The following is a 13,339-nucleotide window of genomic DNA, read 5'->3' on the forward strand; positions in this document are numbered from 1 at the left end:
AGCTTGCTTCTCCCCCCCGCCAGCCCCACAAGCTCGGGGGGAGCGCTGCCACCCCGCTATTCCCGGACCTGGTCTGGAGGCTGGCGGGGGGGGGGGGGAGAAGCAAGCTTGCTTCTCCCCATCACCAGCCCCACCAGCTCGGGGGACAGCAGGGCAAGCCGCTGCCCCACGGAGGCTAGTGAAGCTGTCCCTGAAGGTAGAAGAGGGAGACGGAGCGCTCTGTCTCCCTCTTCTAGCTTGGGGATGGCTGCGCAAACCTGGGCGGGAAAAAAAATTTTTCCCTTGATTTCCCCCCCCAAAAACTAGGTGCGTCCTATGGGCCGGTGCGTCCTATAGGGCGAAAAATACGGTAATCAAGTAGATAATTAAATCAATTTGGATACGCGGAAGATATTAAAAAATAAATTTAAGGAACTGCAGAAAGAGGGGGAAGAAAGTCAAACTTTGAAATGTTAAATTGATTGTTAAACGAATGAAATGTATGAATCTGAAAAGTACAAATAGTAACTAGAAAAAGCAGTGTGGGGATTCCCTGGGGGGCTTCTTGCCCTGGAAGCAGAGCCTAAGACAAGGCCTGATCCTGAGGCCTAGAGATCCTAATGAACCTCACAGGGAGTGGGCTCATAGGGAGAAAAGGGCTCTCTCTCTCAGGCAAATTTGCTCTTATGTTGGATCAGCTCTCTTCACGTCAGTGGGGAGTTCAAAAATAGCAGTGCACCACATTTTACATCCCTCTTCATGCAAGAATAGCCACCTTATGTCATCCCTAATTAGAATTCTCTTGCTCAGGATCGCCACGAATCCGATGTTGACAGAATGGGGCATAAATCAGAGTGGCAACAGAACTGATTAAATGTTTGCAAGCAGAGAATGGCTCCACGGGAGAGATTAAAATAATCAAATATGTATAACTGCACTCATTGATGCACTAAGGTAAGAGGAAAATGGTCTGGAAGCTCGTGGAAGGTGTAAACCTAGAGAAGGTTTTGCGTGAAGCGGGGAAAGAAAGCAACTGTTGTATTATAATGAAGATGGCTTCAGCACAATCAAAGGCAAGAAAATCAAGAAGGAGAGGGGATTATTATTAACAACAAAGGCTACTTAGAGTGGAAGAGGGCTCCCCAAGGAAGAGCCAAAAGACCCGCTGCTAAGTGGTACATTTAAATCTAAAATTGGGAAAGAAAGGCACTCAAGGGTGCAGTACGGGGAGCAATCCAGCACTTGCGGAGGCATGGATGTGATGACTTAGCAGTCTTTTCCGCTTCTGGTTTCTATGGCCCATTTCATTTACTCCCCTGTCCCCTCTGTGAACAGAGAAGAAGGAAAACTGCTGCCCTGGCGGAGAGTACGCTGATTTAGCAGAATCATATGCACCTCTGCCCATGCTTCTGCCCATTCATTCAGGCTCTGTCCATGCCTCAATCAATGTGTTGCAGTGGGACAGAGGAAGCTGCGATTATAGTCTCCACCTGTGCCATACATTTAAAGCAGCATCATATACCACCCTCAATTGTTGTGTCTTCCCCCAGAGAATCTGGGAGCTGAAGTTTGTGAAGGCTGCTGAGAGTTGCTCAGAGAACTTTATTCCCCTTCCCTCAAAGAGGGACTGACTGTTGAAGCACTCTGGGAAATCATCCCTCTGTGAAGGGTCTCCTGATCATCTCTTCATTCATGGACATAGGTTAGGGTCAACATCAGGCCCCTGCTAATGCTAACCAAACCCCTGCTCCTGTTCCACACACCCCAACATGGCAGACCAAGCTGCACTAAGTAGATGCATTTCCCAACAAGCCTCAGAATAAGCTTAATTCTGGGGCACTCTGGAAAATTCAAAGGTTGGCTGACTGCTTGCAGCACTACTACCACAGCCAGAGGAGCCTCCCAGGGCCAGCTGGCAGAGGATGGGATCTACTAGAGGATCCTTTGCCCAGGGCCACCTGGAGCAAGCCCTGACCCCAGTTATCTGCATGCAGTGTTCCACACAGATCACTTGAAATTGGGCAGGCAGCAGCTCTGCTGAGCTTTTGGTGACTCCTGAAGTTGGCTTTATTCACCCACCCAGCCTTTTGTGGGAGACTGATGCCAAACCTTGGGAGGTTATTGTCCCAAAGCTACTGTGGCTATTGCTGCATTATACTTATTTATTGCTGTTAAATATTGAAGTTCTCACCCTGGCCACCAGGCGTATTGTGTATATAGTTTTCACTCAGGTCCACACCAGTTAATTTAGGTGGGAAACTCTGGGTTGTTGTTGTTACAATGTTGTTGTTACAATGTTGACAGCCGGCTGCCTGTAAATCAGGCCGGCTGAGCTGTTCAGTTCAGTTCAGTTCAGTTCCAGCTTACTTAAAAAGAACTACTTGGAGAAATCTCTGTGTCATCTGCTTTGTCAACCCACTACTGAATAATTGCCACGTGCTTTCGCTCATTTTGTTTTAATGCACTGTTTTATGAGGTTGTGTTTTATTGATGTACACCACCTTGGGATTTGTATGAAGGATGGCGTAACAAAATGTTAAGCAAGCAAACCAAGAAAAACGCAGCACCTTTGACCCTCCAATTCAATAGTGGCACTGCACTGGATAGGTAGTCTACACATACGCTATGTTAGGGCAGGCAAATCACAGTATGGTAGACATGGATGCAGAGAGGCACAATCTCAAGGCTTCATTGTGAGAGCTTCTACCTTCCTTCTATGGATCTTGAGGGTCTTCAGAGCCCCAGGGGCTTCTCTTGCCTTCAGGAAGCACCTGGTCAGCTCTTCAGTTGACTTCAGTTGGCTTCAGTTGTCCCATCCTCAGAGCCCTTCTGAGATCTGTTTCCTTAAGCAGTTTTGCTTCCCCATTAAGCCCTCTGTCATCGGACCTCATTTACTCCTCCTCAGTTCCGTTTGCAATGGCTTGGTCTCTCCTGCCCACATTTCACTGGACCCCAGAGCGGGCCCCCCTCCCTCATGAGGAGAGGTGCAAAGATGCAAAGACCTTCCCCCTGTAAGCAAGCGCAGTGGTGGCTGATGCTGTTGCCTTTTTTCTCATCGACAGAGACGAAGTCCTACACCTTTTTGCGAGCATACGCCCTCCTCTGCTCTTTAAAACATGGCAGCTAATTTGTGTTACTCCACATCTTCTACAGCAGCCATTTTTGTGTGTGTGACAGATGCCCATAGCACTTTCCCAAAATTTCAAATGCACCTGTTGGCCCCCAAAAGTTGGCTCCCCCTGTTGCAAAGTGTGTGTGATGTAACGCAGCCCCCCAGAACTTGTTTGTGGAGGAGTTTTGTAAAGCACGCATACTTGGCTTTTCTGTTTTGACAATGCTTCCGACGGCATATTGGCTCCTTAAATCGCTGGCCTATTGTATCAGTCTGCTAATACATTTTACCAGGCAGTAAACTAAGGGCCAGGAATCAATTGCCCATCAATATTCTTGATTACCTTTAGGTGCCCTGCCTTCTGAATCTTAAAACGACTGGAAGGATCCATGGAGACAGATTGCCAACTTTTTACTTTTCTCCTGCTACCTCACTTAGCAATCATTAAGATCCATTTCATGAGATATGGGCGATAATTTGCCATCTTTTATCACAGCGTGAAATTGCTGTTTAGAGCCCCTTTTGTCCACTTCATCTTTATTTCATATGTAAGATAACTGAAAAGGCCTCCCTGCTTGCTTTTAAGATCAAAGTGATTGTCAGCTTCAGGAAAAAAAAGAGAGAGAAGAGAAAGAGAAAATTGAACTCAAAAAATCAATGTATATTGCTCTTCTGTGAGTTTCCTCGCCTCCTTCTCTGAAGAGGACCAAACTTCTTAGATTATGTATTTTGAAGAGAAAAGCAGACAAAGATGTCTCTATCTATATTTAAACTGTCAAGATGTATCAAGTTCAAATGGAAAAAATAGTGTTTAAATACCAGCCTTCTTCTTATTCACTGTAAGTGTGCAGAGGGCTTCCCCCCACTCTCTTTGAAGAAGGACTTTGGAAATAATAGATTAGCCTTAGAATGTGTGGCAGGGGCTCTTTATTATGTCCAGTAATTGCAGGTGGAAAGGAAATCTGCCATTACAAATCCAAAACATTTAAAAAGCCCTAGGTTAGGTCTCTAGCAAGACACTCCCAAATCAAAGACTGTCTAACAAATGCAAAACTTCTCTCTCTATATATATTTCTGTCTTTCCTTTAGGCGCAGAACATTTCACAGTGGTCTCTTCTCTCTTGCGCTTGGGACAAGGTGAAAGATTCCTCCCATCTCTGAGTTCCCTAGGATACACAGACGTTGCACCTGCTTTTTGTCCCACTTGCAAGAGCCAAGATTGCCAAGTCCTTTGGCATGCATGGAAAACTTGGGAGAAGGCTAGGTTCTTCTCTCCCGTTGGAGATAAGTCTTGGGAAAAAGTCAGAAGGTCTCAGGAGGCTTCCTGCCTTCCTTAATGCTAGGAGAGCTGAGCAGCTTCTGACTTTTTTCAAAGAGAAAGTCTTTGGTTGGCTGCATCCGATTTGGGCTGCTACAATGACACATGCAGGCCAGGATTCAAAGTGTGATGCACGTGAGTACCTTTTTCAGATCCCCCTTCTCACCACAGATGCTGCACATCCTCAAAAGCTGCTCCTGAGGCTCATGGGATCATCTGGAGAGGCGTGCAGTGTAGCACAGGGGGACGCAGACAGGGTGGACCAGCCCATCTATGTGCAGGGACATGAATTCTGCTCACACAGGGTGCTGGTTTTCATGGGTGACCATCTTTGTGGAGGCCCAGATGTTGTCCAGAAAGTAACATGGCCCTTGCAAGAACAGATATTGGGTATCTTGTGTCTGGGATCTTTATGAGCCCATGGGTCAGCTATCTGCCCTGAATATTTATGGTTTCTTTAATGAAGGGGTGGACGGAATTGACTGCAATGACCTTCATTCTGCCCTAGACTGAACAGTGGTTCACTTCTGCCTCGTGATCTAGTCAGAGCTCGTAGCAGTTAACATATTGCACAGCCTGAGTCTACAGTGCAGTGCCAGTTTGTTCCAGATAATTTAGCAAGCCCCCTCTGAATATGCATTGGATACCTCCTGCCTTCTCTGAAAAATCGTCTGTCAAGCTCGAAACATATGCATATGAGATAATGGTCTATATTTGATACACAATTTGCTGCCTTTGTACTTTTGCAAGCTGAAGTAAAAACTACGTAGGAGACAAAACACCTGGGATTGGATTAGAATCCAAAGTTTTGCCTGCAGAATTTAGAAGCCTCATGAATTTTCGTGCATCATGACAATACCACAGCTATTAAAACGATTTGGGGAAAAACCACCCATAAATATAAAATTTGTGAGATTAGACCTATAATGCATTTCTGCACTGTAGCATGATTTCAACTTCAGACGTTCTTAGTTATCCAGAATGGATTTACCCCAATAAATATACTTTTTATCTTTGGCAACTAGCATTTTTGTTTATTCACATCCCCCCCCCCCCTCAACTCAGCCTGCAATAGGACATGGGTTGGTTCCATTGTGTATTGGCATGTTGCTTTGGGAACAATTTTTTTGACTGGAAAGTGGGGTACAAAATAATTAATTGAGGTAAGGTAGCATGGAATTATGCTGCCTGTATAATTATAGTCTCTTCAATCATTTAATGAACCCCCTCACTCTGTTTTATGATTTATACATGTTTGAGTGCCAGGATTATCAGGAGCAGGGGCTTTTCTGTGATGGCCCCTAGCCCTCCCAGGACCCACATCTATGTTAACTTTTTATAAGCAAGCAAATGCTCCTTTATCTTGGGGATTTATTTAGAACTTGAAGGAGGCAAAGACTGTTTCTGTCGTTTATGTTTGTGCTGCTCTTAAGGTGTTTGCGGCAATTTTGTTGACATAGTACATTGTGCATTTAAATGTATTTTGTATTGGGGCTCTTTGAGCTGAAAAGTGGGTTATAAGTTATGCTAATAAATAGTAACAACTAACAATAGTACATAGCAGTAGATTCAGTGCTACCATTCTAAAATCATGTTGTATAGCAGAGAGGTCCAACTTTGCATACCAAGTGGGCTGCAAGAGTACTTTGACACGGAACCCATGAACCACACATTGCCTGGGGTGAGGACGAGGCCAAAATTTGATGCCCCCCTCCAAGCCATTGTACTTACTGCCCAAAGCCATCTAAGTGAGATGCTGGGTTTGGGGAAGGAGTCTGACCAGGGTCCTAGGCTCTGACCAGGGTCCTACAGCCCTCCCACCTCCTTCCCAAAGTTGGGAAAGTGCTAACTAGGCTTTGGGAAGGAGACAGAAGGGCTCTAGGACCCTGTCAGAGCCTTGCGCCTCTTGCCCAATGCCCAGTGTCTTGCTTACTGGGCTTTGGGAAAGCAACACAAGGGCTATGGGAGGGACGCCAAATGTTGCCAAGGCCCACCCAAAAAGGCCCCAAGAGGCACATGCAGCCCAAGAGCTGCACTTTGGACCACTCTGCTGTAGAGAATTGAGGAAAGTTAAGCATTAAGTTAATGTAAAGCAAAATTAAGCTCAAGGTCACATTGCAACCAGGCAAAAACACCCGAGAAGGATGCAAAGCAGGACTGGCTTGGGGAGAGGGCATGTGGCATGAAGAGAGCTCCAAGGGCCAGATTCAGAGGCTTGGAGGGTCACATTTGTTCTCTGGGCCTGAGGTCCCCCACCTCCACTGTACAGCACAAAGTCTCAGAGCAACCATTACAATATAAGAAGTTTGAATCACTGAATTCAAATACTATAAAGACCTCAAACACAAATGCAGAAACTACCTCCCGCCCCTAGTGGCCAGTGTAAACTATGTTTCATCTTCCACTAGAAGAACCATGGAATCATAGAGTTGTAGAGTTGGAAGGGACCATGAGGACAACCTAGTTCACCTCCCTGCAATTCAGGAATCTTTTGCCCAACTTGGGGATCAAACCCATGATCCTGAGATTGAGAGTCTCGTGCTCTACCAATTGAGCAATCCCTCAGGATCTAGAAAAATAATAATCCCCAAACAAATTATAAGGTTACAAACCAGCATGAAAGAAAGTTTGCGCTTACCTCTGGTCATGACGATTCCTGCAAGGGATTTGTGACGTGCATAGATGGCAGCAAAATTATCTGTCACCTCTTGAAACTTCTGTGTAATCATTTGATAGAGGGAATCCGCGAATTCCTGAAAAGACACAAGCAGAAGCCGTTCTTTCACTCTGCTGGACTGGAGCAATGGTCTGCAACTGTCAATAAAATAACTTCTTTGCCACCTTTCTCTTTTAATCAAAATGGCTTTGTCATTGCCTATATCCAGGTCACAACAAGCACAATGGCACCACTTTAAACCTCAGTGTGAAATTAATCTTATTGCTTCCACAGACACACACACAACTTTTTCTACCAGTAGTTACAGCGACCGCCATTGGAGACTCGCATAGATGTTGCCTGGCTCGTTATTGGTAAGACTTCAGGCTTGTTAAAGAGTTACACTGCATATTACTAGAAGCTCAAGATCTGCCAGCCAGAGACAAACTAGAATGAAAGGTGCTTCTGAGCACCTTCTAAAGCAAGGAATATGTTTTCAGTACCACATCTCACAGCCCTTTCATGCAACAGTCCTCTCTGGCTTAGCTTCCTTAGTTTCCAACAGCCTAATTTAGGTGGGATGAATGCAGAGAAAAGAAATTTCATGGTGCGCCTGTTGCAGCAAAACTGGATGCCTTCATCTCCATCCCCCCCTGCAGTAAAACATGTCTCTCCTGTATCAGTCTCTACAGCCACAGCAGGCACTGTAACTCTCCAATGGTTTGACCCCTGAAGGTACACTCCTCCATTGTCTCCTGAGACAGACAGATTACAACAACAAATTTAGGTGGAGAAAGCTATTTTGTTGTTGATATTGTTAACTAACTGGGTATGAAGTTGGATTCCATTGAGGCTCATCTTGTGGCTCTGATCCACCATGGAGCAGATTATCTGGACTTGATGTAATGTGAGTAGGAACTATAAAGAGATCTGGAAGGGGAGGGAGAGGATCAGTTCTGGATGAGACCAGAAGTGAAAGGAAGCCAAGGTGCATTTTTCTACCTTCGGTTTTCTATCTAGTTTTGCAGTAGCAGAACTAAAAGTTTGTTCCTTTCAATCCAGTCTTTGCGGATCATTTGTGAACTTGCAAATCCTACACTTCCCGCTCTGTACCTGAGGCCTCTCTTTTGCTCAGCCTAAGTTCCACCGAGAGAAGAACCTGGCCCAGGACCTGCCTGAAATTTGTTGGCGGAATGGGCTAAGCAAGAAAAGGAAACCCCCCCCCTCTCTAAATGAAAGCCTGTAAGTAAACATTTCATGCTGCGAAAACACCTCTGCCTTCTGCTCAGACATAAAGGAGCAAAATCAGAACACGCTTCCACCCGAGTGCTTTGTCTCGAAAGATTTGTTCACATCCTGCCTGCCATATGGTTCTGGAGCAGCTATAATAATAAGTGCTCATTAATTATTAAGCTTTGCTGTAAATAAATACAGAAAAAGCTGTCTCGGTATAACAGTACATGGATCAAGCTGTCCCAGCACAGATGTAAGTCATGCGTGTGCTCTGCTGTTGACATCTTTTCTCGCTTCCCGCTCCGAGTCTTCCTTTTAAAGTGAATGTTATCATCATGTCTCTGAGCACCCAGAGACACCCTCTTTCCCAGCACACACACACACACACACACACACACACACACACAGCCTTTCAAAACATGTGGCCACAAACCTGAGACTGTAACTGAGTTTGGTCAGATGCTGTGGCCCATCCTAGCCATCTAACGCACCTCATTCACACATTGCATCATCATCATCATCATCATCAACAACATTATTGATGCTGGTGTAAAGGTGGGATATGCATTAAACGGATATGCAATTGATAACGGTGGGACTGAGGTTTAGAGATAGTGGCCTGATTTAGGCATAATGTTAACCCGGCATAGGCAAACTCAGCCCTCCAGATGTTTTGGGACTACAACTCGCATGATCCCTAGCTAACAGGACCAATGGTCAGGGGTGATGGGAATTGTAGTCCCAAAACATCTGGAGGGCTGAGTTTGCCTATGCCTGTGCTAAACCATCATTATGTAAAGGAACCTGCCCAAGCCGTGCTTCATGCAACCCTCTCCTCAGCTGAGCCAAAAGGAAAGAATTGGAAACACACACCTCTTATTTTTAACTAAGTATATGTAGCTTAGTGTTATGTTTGAAGAGGAAGCCCTGTAGTCTTATAGATGATGGCTTATTGAAACAAGCCATGATCAAACTGTGGTGTCAGATCCTGGCTTGTTTTAACTACAGTTCCTCATGTCTGGATGTAAACTATGGATAGTTAAAAACAGGAAGTGGATGCGTTCACTTTCCTCCTTGCAGCCATGCAGGAAGTTTAGAGGAGTGGGAAGACTCCAAAACTTGAGCAGGCTTTTTCATGCAACACTACCCTATGATGTGGTGTTACATTCAAACCAGGCCAGCAGCTTACCTAAGGTAATGCAGGCACAGTTCAGGCAAGATTTCAAGCAGGGCCTCACCCTCTCAGCCACTAGGAAACATCTGATCAAGACTGTACAACCACCAGGCCAGGTGCAGATCATCTTAAGCTATATAAACCACCACACACCATAAACAAAAAGCAAGTGTGTTAGAGAAAGGACATTCCAGAGCAAATATCTCTGAATGGCTTAAGCATGTGAGCCAGTGTGGCAACCAAAGTTCCTGACCTATAGGAAATTTCCCAGCACCATAATGAGGCAGTCAACTTAGAAACCTATTCCCTGAGGGAAATAGTAGTTGCCATTTCCAATAGTCTGGAGATGGGAATGATTCAGTTCAACAAAAATCAGTATGGATTGCTGATTTTTATCATCTTCAGTTAGAGAGTATTGAAAAGAAGAATGTTTCAATAACTTTTTTTTTTTTAATAAAAAGGATCAAACCATAATGTTAATCTCTCCCAGCTCTACAATCTGGTCTGGTCCATCTGTAGTGCCCTTCATGTAAACATCCCTGGGTGTTTCACACTCATTAGGAGTTAATTAGCTTGGAGGCACATAGGCCTCCTAGAAGAACTGCTCCTAAAATGTTAAGAGGGAACAAATGAAATTTTTAACATTGGCTTTAGAAATCTCACTAGCCACAGTTTCTTTTGCCTCATTTGGCAGCAAATCCTAAAGCAAGCACAAGAGACCCAAGTCGAGGCAAAAGAGCAAATTGGCTCGAGGTAGAGAGAAACAATAAAAGGACTTGGCTTTTGCTGAACTCAAAAGACTGACCAGGGACTTTGAAGAACACTAAATCCATTACAAGAGAAGTTAGCAGAAATAAGTCAAGTGGTTATTAAAGAGAAAGAAAAACATCATGAAGCAGAAAATGTAGCAGTCTTGCCAGGCTTTGCACATGCTTCCATTGACCCAGTGCGCTCCCACCACTGGTTTGGAAAATGGTAGACACACAGCGTTCATCACAATTCGTATCTACCCTGTATCTATCCTACTGTTTCTTAGGAAATAATTTCGATGCTTTCCCCCCCAAAACCAGCTTTGACTGAAACTGGGGAAAAGAAGGACCTCGGGCTCATCCTTTTATCCGGTGCCTAGAAAGCACAGGTCCAATAGATTTCCCCTTTGCCCCATTCCTTTCCCAGGAAAAACCCAATATCTAGCTTTAAATCGGAACAAAACAGCAATTTGCTGAAAACCTGACTTATGTTTGCTCTGATTTAAAACCAAATATCAGTTTTCCCGGGGAGGGGATAATCCCCTTGTTGTGTTTTAAGTTCGAATTGTGAGCCCCAGAGAACTCCAACCGCTATAACAACATAACTTAGGCCACAGAAGTTTGTGTAGTAAGAGATGTTGTTGCTCAAGTTGTGCATACTCGTTTCAGAAAGGTTTTGCAGGTGTTTGAAGTGGTATGATGGGGGGGGGGGGTGTGGCGTCCTGGGCCTTTGATTCCATTTTTATGGAAGTATGTTAGCTTGTGAAAGAAGGAAGATAGAAACATGGAGAAGCACATAGGTGGTTGCGGCTTCATGGATAATGGAACCACTCCTGCGTATTCTGAGGTACTTCAGTCCTTCACTACAACTTCTGTCATGCTTGCTCATAGCTAGCTTATGAGGAAAACCAAGTGATAGAAGAGTTTTCCCGCTTCCTAGACCAAGTGGTTTGAGGGTCCCTGACAGCTAGACCTGGCCTTGAGACTTCACAGATCCTTCAAGCTTTGTCGCGTCATGATGCTGTGTTTGATCAGGGAATTAATTTGTGGGAAACAAGCCAATTCAGTCAAAAGAATGCCTGAACATCTACTAACAATAAAATGGGGGGTAAGGCACCATGTGGGCTTCCACTGATCTAGTTCACATGTTGTCTAATAACTCAGCGACTCAACAAAGGTAATTCAAAGCTTTGCCTAGAGATGCCAGAGTTTGAACCTGGAACCTTGGCATGCACAGCCACAGGGCTTGGCCCCTTTCTTTTGAGTCTGTTGGACCTTCAGTCTGATCCAGTGGGGCTCTTCTGACATTCTTGTCCTTGATGGACATATTAAAAAAAAGGTAAAGGGACCCCTGACCATTAGGTCCAGTCGCAGATGACTCTGGGGTTGCGGCGCTCATCTCGCTTTACTGGCTGAGGGAGCTGGCATACAGCTTCCGGGTCATGTGGTCAGCATGACTAAGCCGCTTCTGGCGAACCAGAGCAGCGCACAGAAACGCCGTTTACCTTCCCGCCGGAGCGGTACCTATTTATCTACTTGCACTTTGATGTGCTTTCGAACTGCTAGTTTAGTAGGAGCAGGGACCGAGCAAAGGGAGCTCACCCTGTCGCGGGGATTCGAACCGCCAACCTTCTGATCGGCAAGTTCTAGGCTCTGTGGTTTAACCCACAGTGCCACCCGTGTCCTGGACATATTAAAACACCCCCAGTTATTCATGCAGGAAACAAATGATCAAGTTGCGACTCTCAATGCTAGGACACCAGCAAGAAAGAACTTTTTATTCATTTCTCAGCACTTTTTTTCCTCAAATGGTATAAATAAATGAAATGGATTCAGGCTTGTAGTGGCAGTCTGCAGGGGGATATTGACATTCAACAGGAATGGTAAGGATATTAAAATCAATAGATTGTAAAGGAAGAAAGTCTTTAGTAAACATTTTTCTACTGAAACCCCGTCTTTGGGCTTATTGGGCTCAAATATTAGAAAGGTTAGATTTGCATATGGGTGGGATGAAATCTTTCACTAAACAGGCACCATCAAGAGCACCGTTGGTTATCGCCACCCCCAGCACTTCATTTTTCAGTAAACTGTTGACATTTGGAGGCAAATGTTGAGCAGAGTAAAATTATATGAATATCTTTCATTGGTAATGAGGGATTTACGCCTCCATGCCCAAAATAAAATAAAAGCTTCCCTCTTTGCATGAACCAAGAAAGAAAAATCTGTGGGGTATTTATATATATATATATATACTTCAGAAGTTCAATGCAGACCATGAGGTAATCATGCTTTAAGATTTCCTGGATCTCTGGGCCATAAAAAGCAGAGACATCACCTTGCCAACAAAGGTCCGTATAGTTAAAGCTGTGGTTTTCCCAGTAGTGATGTATGGAAGTGAGAGCTGGACCATAAAGAAGGTTGATCGCCGAAGAATTGATGCTTTTGAATGATGGTGCTCTTGAGGAGACTCTTGAGAGTCCCATGGACTGCAAGAAGATCAAACGTATCCATTCTGAAGGAAATCAGCCCTGAGTGCTCACTGGAAGGAGATCCTGAAGCTGAGGCTCCAGTACTTTGGCCACCTCATGAGAAGAGAAAACTCCCTGGAAAAGATCCTGATGTTGGGAAAGATGGAGGGCACAAGGAGAAGGGGACGACAGAGGACGAGATGGTTGGACAGTGTTCTCGAAGCTACCAGCATGAGTTTGACCAAACTGCGGGAGGCAGTGGAAGACAGGAGTGCCTGGCGTGCTCTGGTCCATGGGATCACAAAGAGTCGGACACGACTAAACGACTAAACAGCAACGAGCTTAGTGTGATCCTCATGCAGACTCTTGTCAATGGGAAAAGAGGAACCCTGTGCTGAATTATTTCTCTCTCCCTTTTGATGCATAGCCTGTGTGACATTCTTCACCCACAGAGTATTCTGGGCCTCCTATTAGGTTCACTGCCCCAACTCATCATAGGGCAGTACTGAGGATGGTCTTTCTCTTCCTTCTCCGTCTTACCAATACAATAACCATACCCTGGAGCTCTCTTTCAGCTTTGTTCTGTCCTCTTCCACCTCTCTTTCTCCACGGCTTACAAAGCAGAAACAACCCCTTCCTCTGCCTTTGTT

The 13,339-nt window shown here is 45.0% G+C and overlaps 1 protein-coding gene across 6 annotated transcripts in view; it reads right to left on the reverse strand.

Moving 5' to 3' along the window:
• ADARB2 (adenosine deaminase RNA specific B2 (inactive)) overlaps positions 1 to 13,339 on the reverse strand; it is a 372,833-nt gene that overhangs the window by 59,413 nt on the left and 300,081 nt on the right. For all 6 annotated transcript variants that reach the window (XM_081834283.1, XM_081834282.1, XM_081834279.1 and 3 more), the window contains one exon: positions 7,048 to 7,162. In XM_081834283.1, the coding sequence (XP_081690409.1) occupies positions 7,048 to 7,162 (115 nt within the window). The remainder of the gene's footprint in view (positions 1 to 7,047; positions 7,163 to 13,339) is intronic.

This window comes from Podarcis erhardii (assembly GCF_964252035.2).
Source record: "Podarcis erhardii genome assembly, chromosome: 12".
Lineage (NCBI taxonomy): Eukaryota > Metazoa > Chordata > Lepidosauria > Squamata > Lacertidae > Podarcis > Podarcis erhardii.